Source organism: Crinia signifera, chromosome 12 (genome assembly GCF_055691185.1).
Source record: "Crinia signifera chromosome 12, ASM5569118v1, whole genome shotgun sequence".
NCBI lineage: Eukaryota > Metazoa > Chordata > Amphibia > Anura > Myobatrachidae > Crinia > Crinia signifera.
This window is the reverse complement of record NC_139228.1, coordinates 25,629,920-25,653,220: the sequence shown is the minus strand read 5'-3', so window position 1 is coordinate 25,653,220 and position 23,301 is coordinate 25,629,920. Positions and strand designations below refer to the sequence as shown.

The window sequence follows — 23,301 nt, the reverse complement described above, 5'->3', positions numbered from 1 at the left end:
AGCTGATCCGCAGAGAGATATAGAGTCATGCCTGTACATTATCCTCTAGCAGCCTATGTTTGCCTATATGACACAGGAATCACTATCCGCCTATGCCTTATGTTTGCCTATATGACACAGGACACATATGTGGCGTTATCGGTGTGTGCACAGTGGAGTGAGCTCGCCGCTAATCGTTTCCCCGGGTAAGTAAATAGCGTCAGAGTTCCCAGCGCCTTATAGGATGTGTATTTATGACAAGTGGCACGCAGGTTTATTTGTTGCACTCAGCGCAGCGGTAAATAACGCAGTCGTGTAATCAGTGACACACAACTATACTATATAGTATAATGTATAACGATAATCATCACGTACATAGGATTACCATATACATCCAGCGCAATCTCCTCTCATTCATCACTGTCACAATTAGGCATCTTTGGTGAATAAGACTGACGTATATAGTAGCTGCAATCTCTTCCTATCTGGGTGATTATTTATAACATTAATTACACATAATCAGGCTTATCATTAATTAGCCGCATTATATGTGTATGATATACATAGACAACTGCTACATGCCAGCACAGGAGAGGTTAATGGATTATATATGTCACTGTACATAGATCTCATCCGCGTCCTTATAGCCTGCTGCAGGGGGGTGTCTGCCGCTTTGATGATCGCTAATGAACGCCGGCACTATCCGCAATAATGCGCCGATAGCGCCAGCGATAGCAATGAAGAACATACATATGCTAAGTACTATTCGAAAGTCGATGATTGTCAATCTGAGGCTGATCGATGCTTATAGCGAGGTTACACTAATTACTGTGGTGGAACTATAAGTACAAGCATTCATGAGTATGTCTTGTGTATGTATATGTATATATATTTATACATGCACACATATAGATATATCTGTTTAGTATTCATCCATACAAGAGTATTACACTCAAGAATACTTCTGTAAGGATAACCTTTAACCTAATGACTTCGTGTCGCCTAGGTAAAAGGTCAGCCTTCCCTGTAACCTTTACTTGCTGCGGTAAGTATCCCCCCTTTAATCAATGGTAATCAATTCCTAGGCATGGCCTGACATTGCCTAAACTTCCATACCCTGCTGTTAGGACGCATCCTGCCTGGCTGTAATGCTCTGGCCGATGTGATCTATGACTGACCTTGTAGCTGCTGGTAAATGTGCACAGCACAGCACAGGACATCTATCTTGTCCTGGGTACAATCACTGGAATGTTTAACTTACTTCAGGAGTCCTGCAGGATTAACACTCAGCAGGGCCTAAATGTTATGGAAGTGGAACTACAAATCTCAGCATTCCCTGCCAGGAATTCAAATAATAAATCATTAGCTTAATAAACAAGCAGAAGATCACAATGCTATGGGATACAGAATTAGTTTACAGAACGAAGTTTTAACTAGTTAAAAGCCTGCCAAAATCAGTGTCCCTGCAAAAAATAGCTTTCACTTTCTGTTATGACTTTTTTAAGCACACAAAGGAGTAATTTGGTCCGACGAGTGGCATCTAGTGGAGGAGTAGTTAGCCTTTTATGTAAATATGTGTAGGTAAAAGTAGGACAGTATTAAGATATAACTACTGTAACCCAGGGATTATCACAACAGGGTACAGTCAGATTTTAATTTCCCTACATAGGTGACCAAGTTAAAAGTGCCCATACACTGCCTGCCGGTCCGACCACCTGGTCGGGTCTGATGCGCACAGGACCGCACATCGGACCCGACTGCATGTCAGGGAGAGACGATTTGGTCCAATTTAACGGGGCGATTGGTTGCAATCGGCCAAAATCGGCCCAAATCGCCTCGATGTATGGGGGCCTTAAGTGTGTGACCTGGAGATGGCAGAACTTCTGTACAAGTCACCTGGTTTCTATGCAATCAAGGTCTGAATCTTGCTTTGAAGTGACCCGGATCCTTATGTATATATATAGAGAGAGAGAGAGAGAAAAAGAGAGAGAGAGATAAAGCAGTGGCACTCAGAGACTTGCCAATTTTTCATCAGGTTTTTATCCCATAAAAACATACAAAAAATTTTCGGGGTACACAGAACCCCGTTTTCAAGGTGCAACCCGGGTTTTTCTGTGGTGTGAAAGGGTCAACACGGGTCTTAAATCCCGGCTCACCGACCCTGGTCATGAGTAGAGTCGGAGTGACAGGATTTAAGACCCGTGTTGACCCTTTCACACCACGAAAATCCTGGCTTCTTCAGTAAATTAGCGGGTTGAAAAGTTTTAACCTGGTAATTTGCTTTGTGGTGTGAAAGGGGTATCACAGTGCCCTGCTCCCAGGGAGAAGACATTTGTCCATAGCTAACAATCAGTGACTAGGTGTAATTTTAAAGATATGACTGAAGCTGATTGGTTGCTTTGAGAAACTTCTCCACTTGTTGATCTGATTGAATACCCACTGTCCCCTATTACATTCACAACCACCTAAGTGGATAGTCTCAAGGTGTCAATCAGCCCGTAGTTCATTACTGTTTGTTTAACATTCATTTAGCTTTAATATGTTTTGCTCTCATTGTAGCTCATTTATAATATCTCATCTATAGATAAAGTGAATCCAGGTCAGATTCCTTATTGTGATGATTGCACTATTCCTGGTGGACAGCCCCGGCATCCACATACCGTAATGACATGTGCGAGGATAGAGCTGCTGCAGTTGGTTGCCAGAGGTATAGCTGTGAGCCATAACATCTGTGAGGACTCTGAATAGGAACGGTAAATCTCTGCACTCGCCACCATGGCTGAAGCATGGTGAGCCATGCAAGGGTACAGGCCACACTAATTGGGGGTCCATGTCGACAGGTGTCAACATCGATAATAAAAAAAAAAACTCATGACCGTTTTTCATGTGTCAACCTTTTGTATTTTGACCGTTTGCCAACGTCGACCAATGGAAAAATAAGTGAAAAACACTACAACTAAACAATACAGTGTTTGCAGGGCAGTAGAGAGTCTGTCTGGCCCCAGGTACTTTTCAGGGGGTGTGGCCTAATTATTGGAGGCGTGGTCATGCACCCAGTATAAAAGTATAGAAAAATAGTACTTTAACCCCCCTCTAGACACACTTTATTCCAGCACACAGCAGCATGTACTGGGTTGCGAAGAGGTGCTGCTGCCAGGTAACGGGCCCCCTCCACCCAGTGCCTAGGTAATTAGCACCTCCTCCATCATCTCTTGGTGCCACTGAGTGTGTGTAGATGGCAGATAAGCATTGGTCACTGGGTACGATGGGTTTTAGGATTTCGAGAATTTCAGAGACCAGCCATACCGTTTGGGGCCTATTAATAATAAGGGGTTCCCGTATAAGCACAAACTGATTCTTAGCCAGGCAGGAAACCATCTCTATCTCCCATTCTGTTTGTTTTGTTTTTTTAAATAAAATTATGTAACTGCAATAAAAAAAACCCACATAAACAAAATGTAAAAAGAAACCAGCGAAAACAGGTGTTCTATTCAGTTAATCAAGCATCTATTATTGTCAGTCATTTAGGGACATGATACCCACTTTAAGGGAAATAAACTATAATTAAAATGCCTAATTTAAGGGAAATGGTCTTTAATTAAGAATTAGCGCTGATTGCTTTATGAAAATGCAATATGATTGCAAAATGGTGATTCAATACTTGAGATACATAGACATAGAGGAACCTTCCTCCCTATCCGGCGGGGTATTACATGTGTGAAGGATTGCGGGTCAGGCTTCTGCAGTAGCAGAATCATCATTGTTAGAATCTTTACATTTACCCAGTGAGCACAAGAATGCTGATCATCAGTACTGTACAGTGGAAGTGAGGAGCGAAAACATTTGCATACGTTGGAAATTAAACAGTATTATCTTATATTTACTGGAGGTGATGCATTTATATATATTTACCTCTGAATGGGGGTTCTGCGGCAGCAGAATCTGGTACTATATAACTTGTACCATACACAATCCTCTCTATGAAGTACTGTAGCGTGCGTTACATCTGTGACAGATCCTGTGACGGCGGGTACACAATAGGTGATTCGCTCCACTGACAATATCGTTAATATCGGCAGTGCACCTGGGTGAAAGAGATCATTCAGTGACTTCACCCGGCCCCCACAGTCATTGATGATATAGGGCCGGAATGTCCAAACTATGGCCCTCCAGCTATTGTGAAACTACACATCCCAGCATGCCTTGCAATAGATTTAGCATTCCCTAATAGCAAAAAAGTTGGAAGGCATGATGGGACTTGTAGGTTCATAGTTTGGACAAGACTGAGGGTGTCATTCTGGTTGGCTCAGTACCGAGTACCAGAAACGCTGCCCGTCTTAGGGCCTGCCTTCCCGCCGCCAATTCCTCTACCGCAGGAAAAAAATGATCCTCCTGGCTTTGCAAAAAAAAAAAAAAAAATCAGTGCAAATTGACTATTATTTGTGGCTACCAGGATGAAGACGGGATGAGCCGCTGACTTCAGCCGCCCCCCCTCTGGCAGGCATCGAACTGCCAGTGTACCCATAGGAACGCCCGGCCAGCGTTTCCACAGGGAATCTCATAAAACACTGGGCGAGCCCAGTCCCCGCCACCATCTGCCTCACCTCTATCCTAGCAAACGGCTTTGCGACTATGCAAGTCACCAAAGCAGTCCGCAAAGGGGACCTGCACATGCGCAAAATATACCATGCGCACAGCCCCAGACATTGTAATGGGGCAGAATTCTCCCCCGTTCTGAGTCAATTAGAATGAAGGCCATAGTCAACATGGAGTTGTATATGCAGACAATGGCACGGGAGGGTGCGCCGGTAACGGTGTTGTCTGTGTACGCATCTTTAGGTTTTGAATAGCCTATAAAAAATCCTCATTTGCCCATAAAAGCTGACATGTTCCACAAGCTGCTGGGTATGATAAGTGACCCGTATAGTATGCTAAATTGTCAGCATTCTAATCATGGTCACTGCAGCCAACTGCACTGTGATAGGTAGCGGCAGAACTGAATACAAATCAAACACAAAACCTAAGTCCCCAAAATAATAGAAATTTTAGCTTCTAGACAACACGATTTTGCAATTAAGAGCATGCGCCAAAGTCTAATAGCAATGCAGTGCTTACCTTTACATAGACTGACTGTCCAATAGGCACTGTCTGTGGCATTGATCGGGGAATTGTGGCAAAAAATGCTGCTCATTTTTGGGGCGTGTTGCTGGGTGCACCTCCGAATCTGTGCTCAAGTAGTGCACCCCTGATGTCCCGTTCCAGGCTGCCATGCTGCGTGTCCGTTGATTTAATCGAGCGGCCGATTAATGGAGGAAGTGCGTGTATGCTAGGAATGTGTACGCAGTTCCTGTTCCTTTCTGATTGCTCTGTCGGGTGTCCTTGTCCTTTCTAGGGATTCCGGGCTTTTAAAATTACTTTCGTACATACTCAACGTGCGCAATTTTTAAAATCCATTTGAAAAGAAATTCAGGACTGAATTATGGGCCGCATTCCGAGATGGATGCTTTGCGGCTCCTGTGTCATTAGAATCCCTGCCCAAAAAAAGGGTGGGAACTGGGTGCTACAAAACCAGAACGATTCTGCAAAATGCACAGAACAGGTCCTGAGCATGTGCAGGCAGGGCCGGCTCTACCATTAGGTAGCTGCCCCGGGGGCTTCAGAATCTGCAGTGCCCCCCCCCCCACCCCCACTGTCACAGAATTAAGGCTGACCCAGAGAGAGACATCCTTGTTGAACTTAATGCAAGCGGCAGTTGTTGAACTGGTATACAGTCATTACATAAAAGGCCGACATGCATTGGGTCGACCACTGAATGTCAACGCATGAAATACAGATGGTGCGCCCTTCTTCTTTGCTCGGCGCCCGTCAGATCCCCTCCTCTGGCGAGCGCCGGCGATAGAGACTGGGACGTGCACGCGCGTCCCAGTCTCTCGATGGTGCCGATGCGGGTCCCTGCCCATCTCCGCTTCAGGGAGACGGGCAGGGTTAGGGGGGGCGACAAGGGGCACCGGAGGTGGCGGGGACCCGGGACAAGGTCCGTTGCCACGGGGCGCACGAGCGTCTGGTGCACGCGCGCCCCTGGTGGGAGCCGGCCACTGGCGATAGAACCGCCAGCCCCTGCAAAGTTAAGGCCGGCTCCATCTGTAGGTCAACATGAGAAAGGTTGACATGGTTGGAAGGTCGACATAAGCATTAGCTCGACAATGAAAGTCAAAAAGTCAACATGGGCTTTCAGTTTTTTTCTTTGAGCCGACAGGCGGTATTTCACGCCCTACCATAGGGCGTGGAAGGAGAACAGAATAGTGTACCTGAAGCATGGCGAGCACAGCGAGCTACACTTTGATAGGGTCTGTGTCGACATTCAGGTAAAAAAAAAAAAGGTGAAAAACCCATGTCAATCTTTTGACTGTCGACTTAGCCATTGTTGACCAAATGCATGTCAATTTTTTTTCAATTCAATGTTATAGATGATAATGAAATGGATATCCTAACTAACCGAGCGCAAAATCACTAGTCACAATCCAACATCATCAATTTGAAATCGATTTCAGGATTTAATCTTAGTAAATGTGGGATTTCAGGAGTGAGTAAGTTTGTCAATTTGATCCGAAAAAAAAAAAAATTCAAACTCTAATAAATATATTCAATAATCTCTGTAATGATTTAAACAAGACACCTGTGTGTAATAACATATCAAAATGTAATTACTATTAGAGGCTATAACAAATCTGTCAATAAATCAGGGTGGAACTAGGGGCTGTAGATAAAGGCCCTTATTCAGATCTGATCGCAGTACAAATTTGTACTCAAAATGGGCAAAGCCATGTGCACTGCAGGTGGGGCAGATGTAACATGTGCAGAGAGCGTTAGGTTTGGGTGGGTTATTTTGTTTATGTGCAGGGTAAATACTGGCTGCATTATTTTTACACTGCAATTTAAATTTTAGTTCCAACACATCCCACCCAAATTGAACTCTCTCTGCACATGTTACATCTGCCCCACCTGCAGTGCACATGGTTTTGACCATTTTAAGAACAAATTTGTACTGCGATCAGATCTGAATAAGGGCCAAGGTCTGTAGCTATAGTCCTCATGTCCCCCATTTCCCATTCTCCTGTATAATAAAAGGGTAACGTCGGTCCTAACCTCTTAGGGCACTGGTCTTCAACCTGTGGCCCTCCAGATGTTGTGAAACTACATGTCCCAGCATGCCCTGACAGTTTTAGCATGCTCTTATAGGAAAAAATGTGGCAATGCATGATGGAACATGTAGTTTCACAACATCTGGAGGGCCACAGGTTGAAGACCCATATCTTAGGGGTTATGCATGCCGGCAGCTGCTAGATGGCGCTCGACTGAGAAATTCAAGTGTTGCTCCGCTCGGGAGCGCACACCCACCGGCTCTAACATTACTGTTATGTTGTTTGGTCATTTTGACATGGTGGTAACTAGCTAAGGGCTGGAAATGTTGAAGGGCCTATTATGAGAATCAGAGAAGGGGCGGGATGTACTAAGAGGAAAATGCGGTAAAACCCCCTTTTTTACCACATTTTCAAATGTACGCCGCGTCATTGCAGGTCAGGGTAGACTCCTCCCCCCTTCCCCATCCTCTGTGAAACTCCTCCTCCCCCTAGCATATGTCACAGCTGGATGTCCTTCCGGCTGCAGGGAGAGGAGGAGGCGCTGGGGACAACCACGCTGAGCCGTGATATGATGGAGACCCCCGCACACCGCATCACAGGTATCGCGGGGGGCCTCCTTCACCGCACTGCTAGGCCAACATGTTAATACATATGCACTAGCATCGATGAGTTCTGGCGGCGTGGGTCGGCGATGTATTTTAATACATCCCGCCCAAGGTGTGGCAAGTGCCATGTGGGCGTGGACAGCTCAAGGTCTCCATAACTAAGTAAAAGTAGTTTTGTGGGGAAAATAAAAATATAGTTTTAATACCTATGGGACTGGATGACGTGTAAATGATTTCCCCTTTAAAAAAAAAAAAGTCAGAGTTTGGCACAGCCCCCGAACTCAGGTGTCATTACATCCAGCCCCTGATTTATGGCTGACCAAGGGGCCAGCTGGGTAGCTAGTCATCATCCGCATACTGTCATGGTGTTGGGACTATGTTTATGCGAAGGCCTGGAGCCGTAACTCTCTGCCCGATTCAAGCTTGCCAGGAAGGAGTCAAATTAGTCCCTGTTCCGATGATGGGGAGCAGAGATGTACACATGTGCTATTTAGTTCCATACACTGGGAAGGATATGACGTCCAGCTCATTCAGTGTATTGAGCTCTTGTTCGAGTAAAGTTTACGAGTACTCTGAGACTGGGAAAACATTTCCCCTGTATGTCTTGATATTCAGATGATGTTACGATCACAATTAGACACTTGGAAGCATATGTCATGGTTGATAATGCTGTGGATTGTGTGGTTAAAGGCACTCAGCTATCATAACCCATGGCAGTGGCCTTCCCGTGACAAACTGCTGAATTACACAAAGCTAAGGACTATAAAATAGGCAATGAAGAGAAAGTGGACTGTTTATAAGTGAAAACAAATACCGTGATTGCAGTTTGTTGCAGCAAATAAACAGGCGCTCATTTGGGGCTTGTCAGAGTTCTTTGGAAGGCTGCCATTAATGATCCACTCATTGAAATTATGGGCATATAAAACTCCATATTTTTCAGAAGACGCCGGAGCGCAGCTTCCACTGCACTGAGATTTCATGTGACGGGAGATAGCCCGGAGGTAGCTCCTTTTATATGCAGATATTTAATACTGTACTTAGAGAATGTCATTCTTTTTACCCTGTTCTACTCAATTGAACAGATAAAGGAGAACTTTATTGTAAATATTGTTTGGATTTCTTCTTTAAAGCAGGATAAATGAATAAGATGGGATTTATGTCCAGACAGCAAGGTTCCTGTGAGAGCAGAAGATGTTTGTACTCACCCGATTTTGGCGGTTCACCCCTTGGGCCAATGCGGTTACACGGAAACGACTAGATATTTGTGTGAGGTGTTTGTTGTGTGAAATATTAATTTTCTTTTGTATAGTGATCGAGATTCATGTGTTCAAGTGTCTGGGTATCAAGATTAGGAAAGCACAAAATGAGTAATTATTACACACACAAAGGGGGTGAAACGCCACCCTACCGAACGCCCGCCCAATAGGTACCATGCAAGGGGACCCCTTGCATGCATCTGCCAGCAGGAGAAATAATTTCCTTCGGTATCCGCAAAAAGGGGACGGGAGCAGACGTCCTGTGACATCAGCACCCCACCTGTGTTTCCAAGGGCAGGGCCGGCGAGAGGGGGGGGGGGGGGGGGCGGGCGAGCTGGTACTAATTAACTGGGCCCATGCTTGCTGACTTCCCCTTCTGTCCTTCCGGGGCAGCACACACCTACAGCATCTGCTGTGCTGACAGCAGGCTCAGCATATGCATCTCACATGTGAGAGCTCATGCTGAGCCTGCTGTCAGCACAGCACATGCTGAAGGTGTGTGCTGCTGCTGAGGGTGGGCGACAATAACACTACTCCTCGACTTTAAAGTGTGTTTTCACCCCCTAAACGTTTTGAGGGCGTCGCATAATCGCGGGAGGTGGACACGCCTTCAGCGATTAGGCCACGCCACCAAAATTTTACCTGGGCCCTGCATATTTCTCGGCTGCCCTGTCCATGGGAACACTCAGCCCTCCCTCCTCACAACGAACGGCCCTGGTCAGCACATGTGTAAATATGTGCTTGCGCAGAGCCCCCCCCAAAACTGGAACAGGGCCAAATTCACCCCATTCCGAATGGTAATGAATGAGGCCCAAGATACTGAAATGTGTTGGAGAAGAAGAGACATTTGTCCACGCATGTCAACATTTCATTAGTGTCATGTTAATATTCTCATGTCAGCACAATGCATGTTGACATGGTGAATGTCAACATAATATTCCAGACCCATTTTTACAATATGTTGAATATTGGTATAACACACAAATAAATATCCCGCACTATAATCAGCAGACAACATACAGCTAATAGCACAGGAATAAGGCTGACACTGATCTCTTCATGTTGCATGTTGGGGACCATCAGTAAGACTATAGAAAGGTTAGAGAGGAATCAATTGTAACATTTAAGGACAACACAATCCTTTTCTCAAGAGCATTAAGGGGGTCTATGTACTAAGATTTGGAGATAAAGTAGGGAATTCAGTACCAATTGCCTTCAGTGAGTACCACACTGGCCGAGGCGTTTGTACGGGCAGGGGAGGGAGATGGGCGGACGGGGGCGGACACACCCAGTGTTTTATAGGCATCACCATGTAAACGCTGGGCGTTACCCTGGGAATGCAGGTGGGCCGATTCCTGCTCAGGGCGGGCAGCTGACGTCACATGACGTCAGGTCCCGCCCCGTCTTCTCTGGACTCCGATGGAAATAAAAGTCGGTTTAGTCTGTCTTATTTGGGAAGGGGAGAGAAATCGTTCGATGACTGGCGGCCGGAGTTAAGCTGCTTAGCGAGCGGTATAGAATAAGGCCCAAAATACCAACCAACCGGCTTCTTACTATCATTTTTTTAGAACTGAGTGGTCTACTTACTAAGCCTTAGGGGGTATTCAGACCTGATCACCCGCACCCCATATACAGGCAGACATACGCCTGGCAGTGTGTCATGTAATGGGAGATTAAAATTATACCAGAGCAGAGGTGCAGGTGACCTTGCACAGGGGACAATGCTGCTGTTTGGGACACCGGAGACATGACCTCTACTACGGGGATTGGGGCACCCTCAGGAGATGGTGCACCCTTCTGGCGCACACACATGAGAGCTCCTGATGTTAAGGCCCATACACACTGGGCGACTTTGAGCTGAAAACCGCTCAAAACAGCGAGTTTGAGCGGCTTTCAGCTCAAAACCGCCCAGTGTGTATGGCCCGGTGATGCGCGCTCAAGCATCATCGCTGGAAAAGCCGCTCATCTGCTGGTATTAAAAGCAGATGAGCGGCTTTGAGGACAGCTTTGCATAGCGTTGCGCTGACCGCATCGGGCAGGGGGAAAGTCGCTCAGTGTGTATGCACTGAGCGGCTTTCCCTCCAGGGATGACAGTAGTCATCGCTGTCCATACACGCTGGGCACAATCGCCCAGTGTGTATGGACCTTTAGTGTTACAATGGTACTTATGACGCGATTTTCCCATAGGAATCAATGTTAAATGGTTCCAAATGGTCCCTGACACCCGATTTCACTTTAGGGGCAATGTTAAATGCCCCCCAGGCCCCCCCATTAAGTGTATTAGCCCAAATGCCCCCGCATTGTTAACGCCACCCCTCCATCAACGCCAACCCGAAGCGTGACGCGCGTGACGCATCCTCCGACCTTTTCATACCCCCACTATCCATGTCAGCGTGGAGTTGATTTTATATAGTGTGGCGAGCGCAGCGTGTCACCGAGCCCGAAGCGTGGCGAACCCGAAGCATGGCGAGCGCAGCGAGCCCCGCGCGGGGACACAAAATACATGTTAAGTAATCCGCGTGCGCTCGCCACGCTTCGGGCTCGTATTCCGCTGCGCTCGCCACACTATATAAAATCAACTCCACGCCGACGTGGATAGTGGGGGTATGAAAAGGTCGGAGGATGCGTACCGCCGCCCCTCGCGGTCTCGCTGCGCTCGCCACACTTCGGGTTGGCGTTGATGGTGGGGTGGCGTTAATAATGAGGGGGCATACACCTAATGGGGGGGCATTTAACATTGCCCCTACTGTGAAATGGGGTGTCAGGGAACATTTGGAACCATTTAACATTGATTCATATGGAAAAATCACGTCGATCGCATGCGCGATTTTGTCGCATGTGATGCAATCGATGCGTTTTTTCCGACCCGATGGAAAAATCGGGCGCCGTGATAATATATAAGTACCGTCACAATTTACCTGTACCAGGTGCTGGGATGGCAGGTCAGGGTGGAGAGGTTGCAGCGACCATGTACGGCCACACTCATTCCGAGGATGGTATCAAGGCAGCAGAGCTGTCATCAGGAGAGGCGGGCAGGTGGGAGACCATGTCAGAACGGGTGCTCGGTGACCGCAGCTTCCCCAGACTCGCCAGGTGGTTACGTACATGTTACAGACCAGCTGCTTCCCAGCAATAGGAGGTTGGAGTCTGACGTAACGGGTTCCACGGCGCGGGAGTTACGCTACAGCCATTGTGGGAGAAAATTAATCAGGGAAACTGATAACAATGAGAAAGCAGCCAAAGAAAGTGATGGTTATTGGGCGTTACTGAGGCAGTGGGGTCAGGGCACTAGAGTGAGCTGTCAGCGATTAGAGCACAAAACTAGACACAAGCCAGTCGCCCCGTAAAGTCCGGCACCTGAGGTACATGTCCCCCTAGCTGTGGCCCTAACCTCTCTCTGTTCCTGCAATGTATCAATCGGCGCTACACTTCTCTCTGTTCCTGCCATGTATCAATCGGCGCTGCAACTCTCTCTGTTCCATGTATCAATCGGCACTGCACCTATCTCTGTTCCTGCCATGTATCAATCGGCGCTGCACCCCTCTCTGTTCCATGTATCAATCGGCGCTGCACCTCTCTCTGTTCCTGCCATGTATTAATCGACACTGCACCTCTCTCTGTTTCTGCCATGTATCAATCAGCTGCTACACCTCTCTCTGTTCCTGCCATGTATCAATCGGCGCTTAACCTCTCTCTGTTCCTGCCATGTATCAATCGGCGCTTAACCTCTCTCTGTTCCTGCCATGTATCATTGGGCGCTGAACCTCACTCTGTTCCTGCCATGTATCATTGGGCGCTGAACCTCACTCTGTTCCTGCCATGTATCAATCGGCGCTACACCTCTCTCTGTTCCTGCCATGTATCAATCGGCGCTGAATCTCTGTTCCTGCCATGTATCATTGGGTGCTGCACCTCTCTCTGTTCCTGCCATGTATCAATGGGTGCTGCACCTCTCTCTGTTCCTGCCATGTATCAATCGGCACTGCACTTCTCTCTGTTCCTGCCATGTATCAATCGGCGCTACACCTCTCTCTGTTCCTGCCATGTATCAATCGGCGCTGCACCTCTCTATGTTCCTGCCATGCATCAATTGGCGCTGCACCTCTCTCTGTTCCTGCCATGTATCAATCGGCACTGCACCTCTCTCTGTTCCTGCCATGTATCAATCGGCGCTGCAACTCTCTCTGTTCCTGCCATGTATCAATCGGCACTGCACCTCTCTCTTTTCCTGCCATGTATCAATCGGCGCTGCAACTCTCTCTGTTCCGGCCATGTATTAATCGGTGCTGAACCTCTCTCTGTTCCTGCCATGTGTCAAATGGAGCTGAACCTCTGTTCCTGCCACCTGGCACATGCACAGTGCTGCCTAATGTTTCCCCCAATCCGCTAAGCCCCTGAATTATACAAATATTTTTCTCATTGTAATTATTATACCTAGTACAATGGGCAATATACTGTATATATTAAAATAAGCTCACCAGATCAAGAAATTAAATCCAATATTTTTTATTTATTATAATAAATCAATTAGTTGGAAACCAATTGTATCTTAATGTAGTCATTGTGGATGTTAGAGCCCTTCTATCGGCTCATACAGGGGCAGATGTATTAAGCCTTAACAAGAGATAAATGCAAGGGTGATAAGGAGAGATAAATGTCCAGCCAATCAGCTCCTTACTGACTTTTTTTAAACACAGCCTGTAACATGGCAGTTAGCAGGTGATTGGCTGGATGTTTATCTCTCCTTATCACCCTTGCATTTATCTCTTGTTAAAGCTTAATACATCTGCCCCACTGTATGTTATATGTGTGCAGCTCAAACAGAATATACTGTATAACCTTATACATTTAAAATAAAAGAAACTGTGACATCATTTTGGCAGCAAATGTTATTTATTTATTTTTAATCCTAAAGTAAATCTAACAAGGGAAAACAATACATGATGGGAAACAAAAGTCCAGAATCATTGCAACATATCAATGCACCACAATCAACAACAATATGCTTCCAAACAACAAACGGAAACATAAAACAAAGAGGGTATCTAACACAAACCTCTCATTGGTCTACCCACCCACGAGGATGATCATGTTGCCCCGCCCCGGTGTGGGTAACACAGACAACTATCGGTCAATGAAGGTGTATGCACCCAAGTTGATCTGCCGTTTTTTTTCTGACCGAAGAGGATACCGGGTAAATATGACCTACACCAAACTTTGGGTGTTTTTCTAAATACTCTCAAGTTTGGGTTAGTGTGAGGATACCGGGTATAAGTGTATCCTCTGGTCTACACAAAGGTGAATGTTAACCGGATTACCCCAACACCTTTATAGGTGTTGGCTGCTCTCTATCTACCTACATGGTTGGTCAAGGCTGCTAATCCCCAGATCCACCATGGTTACTTTATTTTAGATCTACAAAGTCTAGGTTTACAGTCATAAGGTCGACCACTATACGTCGACAGTCAATAGTCGTCAGGGTCAAAAAGGTCGAATCATCATCAGTTTTTCATGTTTTTTTTTTGGTGTCTATGTCGGCTCAATAAAAAAACCTCATGTCGCCCTTTTGACTGTCAACCAATAGTTGTTACCCTTATGACTGTCGCCTTAGAGTCAATCTACCATGAGTCTGGACACCATCCACCACACCTCTCCCAATGATGCGAGTAGTTTACAGGACTTTGCTGTTACTGGCAGCAGCTAAAATTGTTTTCCACCGTCACAACCTTTATGTATGAGGCCACCTACTGAGGGAATATATACCAGTATATATACAGATGGAGCCGGCTCCATCTTTGCAGTGGATGGCGATTCTACCGCCATCCACCGCCAGTGGCAGGCTACCGCCAGGGGCGCACGCGCCCCATGGCGACGGAGCTTGGCGGGGGTCCCAGCTGATTCCCCCAAAGGTCCCACTTGCTGCCCCAAACACCCCCCCCCCCCCCCCGGAACTGGGCAGCATCTCCCTGAAGCGGGGACGGGCAGGGAGACGCTGCCCAGCCTTCGTGATCCGCGCGTCCCAGTCTCTATCGCCGGCGCTCGCCAGTGAAAGGCATCTGGCAAGCGCCGGCCAAAGATGTAGCAGTTACAAGTGCGGCACAGAAATAAAGGTGTGGTCTGGTAACAATGAAGGAACATTATTGCCTCTTGGTCCTTTGAATAAGACTCCAACAACTCTAATTAGGTGTCTACCTGGAACAAAGAGGTTATCCATCACTGGGATTTGGATTCCTTAATAAAGAAATCTCATCAAACTCTTCCATGTTTTTGTGATGACTCCAAGCTTACAGCTGATCCAAGCTTCCTGTGACGGTGCAAGTGAGGGGAGCGAGGTGGGGAGTTGTTAGGTGAGAACTTCCTGTCCAAAGCTGCATTTGCATGTAACCCAAAAAAACTACAGGCAGCTTTATTTTTACACTACAGTTTAGGTTTAAATTTGGACACTGAAATTTAATTCTGACACCCCCCCACTTCAGAATCAGGTCCTAAGGGTGTGCAATCTTGAGGCTACTGCACACCTTCACAATGTCATGTTCAACTGTTCATCCAGAAATGAGGACAACAATAGCAGTGGTATATAATATAATTACTAGAGCTGCCGCCACCTCATGCAGTGTAAGGGACAGTGTGAAGCTGCTGCACATGCCCAGTGGGTGCAGCTTCTTCTACAAAGTTTGCTGTGTGAGAGGATCTGAGTCCTTCATCAGTGCACTGGACCAGAGAGCAGCTACCAGGATGAAGAGACAGGAGCCTTACCATGAGGTGGGAGAATGTGAGCTTAGTAAGTGCAGTACAGGTTCTACTACGTTTGTGTATTTCTTTTTTGCGGTATGTTTAACCTTCTCCTGACCACTTATTAATATTATTTAAATGTTTGAATAATAGACCACTCTCACTCTTGCTCCTCCCCCAGTCCTTTATGTCCCTTGCTCCAATGTTTTGCAAAGTGGGAGATTGTGGAATGCATTTGGAAAACCCCCCTTTTAGAAATCCTGCATTTGCCACTGTACTTTAATGCACACACAGACAGACATGTATATATCTCTACACATTTATATATTGCGTTGTACGATATATAGGCGCATATATGACCACCTTGCGTGCCTTTTAATAAATCCGTAAGACAGAGAGGGGTTTCGTGTTTCCATACAATAAGGAACCCCAGATTAATAGTTAAGGTATACTGAATGTGTGAAACATGGTAAACCTCTGGAAGTAGGAGATAATTAGCCCCTGACAATCACACAGACGTTAATGCATATCTGCAATTTTATATGAAGCAGATGCAATAAATTCAGTGTGCAGATAAGTAGGGCTATCATTAATGGGTTACTTCTTTATTGTGGACGGAACCTATTTCTACTGTAATAGGGTAAAGGCTAAAATGCTGCCAGATCAATACAGTCATTTAAACTCATGTGGGTTAACTGTGCAATTTATAAATCCAAACTGACTCATCGTTTCAATCTATCTATAACGACATTATGAAATCCCCTTTGTACAATAAAAGTTGCGGGGGTGGCGATAACTGTGATCGAGGCTTGAGGAAAGAATGAAACTTTACTTTTTAAACAGAGCTGGAGGAAAACTAAGGGTAAAGACGGAGCGATGCAGGTTAACTCTTTGAGTGCCAAGTGAATTCGTCAAAATCGGTGTGGAAATAGCCAAGCAAACAGTTTATTCATCACAGTGATGTGATTATATATATATATATATATATATATATATATATATATATATATATATATATATATAGGAAATATAATCTTTTTTTTTTTTTTTTTAACACAACATTTTTTATTTGACTTTATATAACAAATGTGGGCGACGCTGGCATTTTTATCAGATATTTTGCACAGAGATGTTGGCACTCAAACGGTTAATGCCAAGTGGAACTAAACCAAAACTAAGGGGGTAAATTTAATAAAGTTTCCCCCCAAAAATGAAGAGGTGACGTTGCCCATAGCGACCAATCAGATGCGATCTATAATTCCTCTATTGCATCCTAGAAAATGACAGACAGAATCTGATTGGTTGCTAGAGGCAACATCAGCTCTTTTCATTTTCGGAAGCTTTAGTACATGTACCCCTAAATGCACATGACCCCAGGGTACTGGCATTACTTACCTCAGTGATTTTCAACCTTTTTACCTTGCGGCACACTAAATAAGATTTTAAAATTGCCAAGGCACACCATGAGATCCCCACAGGGCAAAACACATTGGCCCACACAGGAAAATACAACCTATTAGCCCCCATATAAAAAACAATCACACTGGTCCCCACAGGTAACACAAATTAAGTACATTGGCCCTTTACATGAAAAGAAGAGACCAGTAAATAATAGTTGAACTGGTGGTGGCTGTATATTGGTTTGGGCATCTCTAGATCTGGGGGCACACTTGAGAACAGCTCAAGGCACACTAGTGTGCCACGGCACAGTGGTTGAAAAACACTGACTTACCTTTTGCATAATTGTAATGCAGTTCGGGAGCTGGAAACTTTTTTTATGTCTAGTTTTTATTTTCGCTCATCTACAATAAAACATAGAAACATAGGGGAAGAGTTACAGGGGCGGGTTTTACAGACGTGGTGATGTTGTTCACAGTAACCAGATTCAACCTATCATTTATCTAGAAGTTTCTGGAAGATAAAAGCTAGTATATTATTGGTTGCTACTGTATAGTCATAATCAGTTTGTGCAAACAGCAATGTCAATGTAAAGAAGATGGGGGTACAGCGCTATTGTAGTCTGGGGGACCGCACAGATTGAAGCTGCCAATGCTGCTATTGGGGGGGATGAGAGGTCCTTCACCTTCTACAGAGATTAGTATATAGAACCCAGGGGCAAACGCAGGATTTATAAGGGGTGTGTGTGTGAGAGCATCTTATTGGTAAGGATGGCGGTGTTCAATACAGCAACGCTGGCATCGCAATATCAATTAGGATGCCAGCAGAAAAATCCTAACTGCTAGTGGCAGGTAGGTTTAGGCACTTAGAAGAGGGGGATAGGGTTCAGCTCCAGTAGTAGGGTGTAGTATTTATTCTAGCACCCGATATCTTTGAAAACCCATGCAGTTCCTCTTCCCTGCCTGGGGTGTCGCTGTCTGCTGTAGTGTTTCTAACACAGTGTGGTCTGTATATCAGCACTGATATGCCTACCAGACCTGTGCTAGAAACACCACAGCAGACAGTGACACCCCAGGCAGGGAAGAGGAACTGCATGGGTTTTCAAAGATATCGGGTGCTAGAATAAACACTAGGGTGTGTGGGTTAGGTTTTTGTACCAGTGTGGGGACCTAGGATTAGGCTTTGGGGGTCGATACAGTGAGTGGGGTTAGGCACTTAGAAGGGGGTAGGGTTTAGCTGTGGTGGTTTGGGTGGCGGGGTGTGGGGGCAAGTTTTAGGTACTAGGGTGGAGGGCTAAGCTGGCCATACACTAACGTGGTCCCGTGCGCATGTGATCGGATCCAGAGATTGACCTGCTGCACATAAGATAAATCGTTATGACAGGTGTCAGTGCACATCATGCCCTGCTTTTAAGCAAGCTGCGTTATATCGTATCCTATTTCCATTTAACTCCCCTAGCAGCTCCCTGGGAATCCTCTTGTGCTATTTTTACATGTGATAAATCATATGTAAAAATAACACATAAATTACATGTAAATAGCACATCAAGTGGGGCAGCACGGACGTGTAATGGTTAGCATTACTGCCTCACAGCACTGAGGTCATGGGTTTGATTCCGGCCATGGCCCTGACTGTGCGGAGTTTGTATATTCTCCCCGTACTTGCGTGGGTTTACTCCGGGTACTCCGGTTTCCTCCCATAATCCAAAAATATACTGGTAGGTTAATTGGCTTCCAACAAAAAATTAGCCTGAGTGAATGTGTGTGCATGTACGTGTGGTAACGAATTTAGGGACGCATTTATCAAGTAATATTTGCGGCTAAATTGGGTGTTTTCGGGGGTTAGCCGCAAATATTAAGTATCACCCTAATGTGTCACAGGGGACCGCAGCGCCGCCGGCCGCATCTCCCATAGGTTTCTATGGGGGATGAGAAGTTGTCAGATGTATCAACATCGGGCAGCAAAGCTTCGCAACCCTGCCCGATGTATGAACCATCGGGTAGCCGGGCTTCGCACCCCTGGGTTATCGCCATTGTGATATGGCTACACATCGCCCGGGCGGCAGTGCGGTCAGCGCATAAATGCACATGCGCAGACCCTCCCGGCTTACGGTATCGCAGGGATGGGCTCTTTTCGGAGCCCTGTCCCTGCGCATAGCAGGTAATACATTGGGGTGAAACGATCGCCTTTTACAATGCGATTCTGGGTTGTAATATTCCGCCCAGATCGCATTGTAAATGTGATCAATGATAAATGGGGCCCATAGATTGTAAGCTCCACTGGGGCAGGGACTGATGTGAATGTTCAAATATTCTCTGTACAGCGCTGCGGAATATGTGTGCGCTAGGGAAGAAACTGGTAATAAATAAATAAGTACCAAATCAGATGGATGGATTCCCGGGAGCTGCCGGGGGAGTTTAAGGGAAAGTGGATGAGACACGAGCCTTACACAAGTCACACATTATATGGGGCCTTTAGGGTCACCGAAGCAGGTGATGCCTCTTTTCAAGCAATTTGCGGCTGCTTATGGGGGACAGGTAACTCCAAATAACCACAACATGAAAATAAATTAATAAATGTTTATTGTTAACCTCCCCCCACGTTGTAGCTTTAGGGTCAGTTTGAGGGTGGGGAGGGTTATGGGCCCCACATACAGCGCGATATTCAGGCATTTTCTGAGGGATTTTAACAAATCCCTCAGAAAATGCCTAAAAACTCTTGTAAATCGCTGTGTGTATAGCCCACATGCGCCGTTCTGAATCTGCCCAAGATTCAGAATGAACGCGCTGGACAATTGAGAGCAGTCGCTCAGAAAGCTCCTGCTCATCTCCCGCATGTGTGGCCGCGGCCAGATGAGCAAGGCCGAGCGACTGAGGACGCCGCAGAACCCGCTGGCACCCCTGACCCCCCTGCCCCACCAGCGGGTGCACCGATCGCCACCCCCACCGAACCCCACCTCACCTCTCGGCGGCAGCGGGAGAAGTAAAAATATAAATACAATCAAATTTCAAAATGGCCACGGCCAGCCAATCACGGCTCGTCACGTCATTGCCCCGCCCCCTAGAGCTGGCTATATTAGCCAGCTCTTGACAGGCAGTCCGACGGCGGAGGAGGAGCAGGGAAGAGCTCCAGAAGAACAAGCCCTGGGAGGTGGCGGCGGTCATGCAAAAGAGCTGCAAAGGCCGCTGCCCCAGGTGAAGACCAGATGCAGTTTAATAAAATACGTAAAAACCTGTGTTTCTGTTTTTATTAAATAATATATTTAAAACCTGTGTGTGTGTTTTTATTTTAACATTTCCTTTACAGGGGGGCTATAGGTACCGGCGGGCGTTTAATGCCCCACATGCTGGTACCTGTGGTTCTCCAAAGTACCAGCATTTCTGTTATAGAAAATTATTATCTGTAGGACTGAGAGGAAGCGACGTCAGTCCCCACTGTGCCACCAACGTTTAAAAGTTTGCATATGGGGGGGGTCATTTTTTTTTGGGGGGGGGGGGGGGGGGGGGGGGGGTTCACTAGCCATCAATGATTAAACTTGTTTTTTTTTCTTGGGGGGGGGGGGGGCACACTAGGGGGAGGGGAAAGAACACTTAACATTATTACCGTTATTTTTGTGATGAAGTGCAGTGTTTTACTTCACTTTCTGTGACAGTTTTGAAATCTCCTATGCTAAATCTCCCATTATGAATCTCTGACACAAATCTTGCGTATGTAGGGCCCTGTAGTCTGCTAGAAGGTAGGGCTAGGGTTTTTCTTATTTGGGGGGGGGGGTTGGTAGTGGGAGGATAAGTACAATTACCTGACCCCAGATACAGATAGATACCCAGAGAGAGAGGGTAGATAATATATAAGGTACATAATATCACTACTACCTTCCACCGTAGGATCCCAGCTGCTGTGGGTTGTCTGGAGTCACTCTCAGTCTCCGTGAATCACGTCTCTCCCCCACGCTGCTGCGGCTGCGCTGCCTCTGAGCTGCCTGCGTCCCGCCCCTCAGTCAGCTCTACTTTCAGTTTGTGCTCAAGCAGGGCACGAATGGAGAGGGCGGCACCTAAAGGCACCCGGCGGTATTGCACTCAGAAGGGGCACTGTCAATGATAGCAGTTCTCAAGTGTTCACTCGATTGGCTCAGAAAAAAAGGTCGACATGCATTAGGTCGCCAGAGGAAAAAGATTGCAAGGGTATTTAGGTGTTTTTTGTCTATGTCGATGTAGGTAGACATGTACACCAAATAAGTGTACATTGTCTCCTCGCCCCCCGCGTCCCATGGCTTGGCACACTATTATATTCCCCCTCGGCCTCCACGTCCACTGGAATGATGAACAAGTCCTCTTTTGAAAAAAATGTTAAAAACTCATGACAACCTTTTTCATGTTGACTTTTTAATGTCTATGACAACCTTTTGACCATGTCGATCTAATTCATGTTGACCTTTTTCATGTTTCAGCCTGTTGACCAATAGTGGTCTACCTAATGAATGTCGACCTAGACAATGTCGACCTAACGACGCAAGCATGACATCCAGGGGGAATTGCTAGGCACATATATACGTACATGTCGGGTATGGGTCATATTAGGTCGACATGCATTGGGACGATCACTGAAGGCATAGGTCAACACATGAAATAGGTCAACATGGCTTAGGGTGACAGGGTTGGAAGGTCGACAGTGGAAAGGTCGACAATCAAAAGGTCGAGTCGACATGGGCTTTTCACAATTTTTGTACCGGTTGTCAACGTAGTTGACATGAACACGCTGTAGTGGAGGGTAGGGCATGTCGGCTAAAAATAAACATGAAAAACTCGTCAACATTTTGACTGTCAACCTTCCCATTGTCGACCTAATGCTGGTGTCGACCTACCGGCCCTAATGACTTCAGCCATGTCGACCTATTTCACGTGTCTACTTTAGCCATGTCGACCTTCAGTGGTTGATCCAATGTATGTCAACTAAATAGGGCCCACTTAGTGACCGTATCCTGTACATGTTACAGGAGTCGGCATAGGCCAATACACACTACTAAGCCCGCCCTCTGGACAAGCCAATTGGAGTCCGGGGACGGGTTTAACAATCTGTAATTGCTTACGCTGATTCCTGAATGCCTGTGATCCTTGGGGGGATAGATCCAGCCCATATGTTACATACATGATAACATGTATGTATATATATATAATATGTGCTCAGTGAACCCCCCTGCATTTCATGCTCGGCGCTGCAGCCACTGTTGCATGTTTGACATTGAGGCTCTGATTTGCCCATGTGGTAAATCTTTAATTCAGGTGTTTTGTAGGGTGATCTGCAATTACATTACTGTGTTTCCAAACATAAGAAAAGCTTGCAAGTAATTATTATTAGAATCCATTTACTAGTAATCTGCCAGTTTTCCCTAATCCAGCCATTGGAGGTTGGGTGCAGTTACTGTAAGTACAGTGGGGTGGGGAGGTGGTGTATTAGCAGAATGTCCTGGCAGGAAACAAGCAGACTGTGGTCTCTGTCTCAGCGGGAATATCCAGGATGTAGCATTTGCCTACTTATTACAGGAATGTTTATCTGACTGCTGTCATCACCTGAGTAATGAACATCCCAGAGGAAAAGAAAGAAGGGAAGGGGGTCTCTACCTGCACCACACGTTCTACAACCTCAAGCTCTTCCGTCTCTATGACAGACGTAAACTATACACTAGCACACGCCTATTGTTGTGGCTTTATAAGTAATGATTGTTGCTTTACTAAAGTGTCCATAACCCCAGCAATGTTTGCTTTCTACAGGGAAGTTTTATGCTAATCTTTATACTGGTTTTATGCTATAAGCTAATGCAGGGGTTCCTGCTTTATTTAACCCATACTTGCCTCATTTAAAGGTCTACTCTCTGGGCTTCTGCTGGCCACTTCTAGGGACAGGGCCGGGCTGTCACATCACGAGGCTCCACCCCTGGCATGGAACAATGCTGGGATTCATAGGTTGGGTGAGGAATGGGGTAAGACTTAAATTATGCATTTTCATGTATTATGTTTTCATCATGCCAGTATCACTGAATAGAGGACAGGGTGCCAAAGATCCGACCACTCTTCTCCTGCTACTTCCAGGAGACTAGGCAAATATGATTTAACTTGCTGGTAATTCCTGCCCCAGTCATGGCCAGAGATGGGGCAGTGTTATAATAAGCGTGGCAAGATTCAGGAGGACCTC

At 46.2% G+C, this 23,301-nt stretch overlaps 1 protein-coding gene and 1 long non-coding RNA gene across 2 annotated transcripts in view; both read right to left on the bottom strand.

Annotated features, from left to right (window-relative positions):
• The window catches only part of LOC146050051 (uncharacterized), a 2,474-nt gene extending 1,064 nt beyond the window's left edge, over positions 1-1,410 (bottom strand). Inside the window, exon 1 of the long non-coding RNA XR_014466255.1 lies at positions 1,158-1,410. This is a non-coding gene — a long non-coding RNA (uncharacterized LOC146050051). The remainder of the gene's footprint in view (positions 1-1,157) is intronic.
• The window catches only part of MEIS2 (Meis homeobox 2), a 158,370-nt gene extending 137,265 nt beyond the window's left edge, over positions 1-21,105 (bottom strand). Inside the window, exons 1-2 of the mRNA XM_083166838.1 lie at positions 20,985-21,105; positions 17,447-17,516 (exon numbers count right to left, since the gene is read on the bottom strand). Coding sequence (XP_083022964.1) covers positions 17,447-17,455 — 9 coding nt within the window. The 5' untranslated portion in view covers positions 17,456-17,516; positions 20,985-21,105. The remainder of the gene's footprint in view (positions 1-17,446; positions 17,517-20,984) is intronic.
• Positions 21,106-23,301: the final 2,196 nt, after the last annotated feature.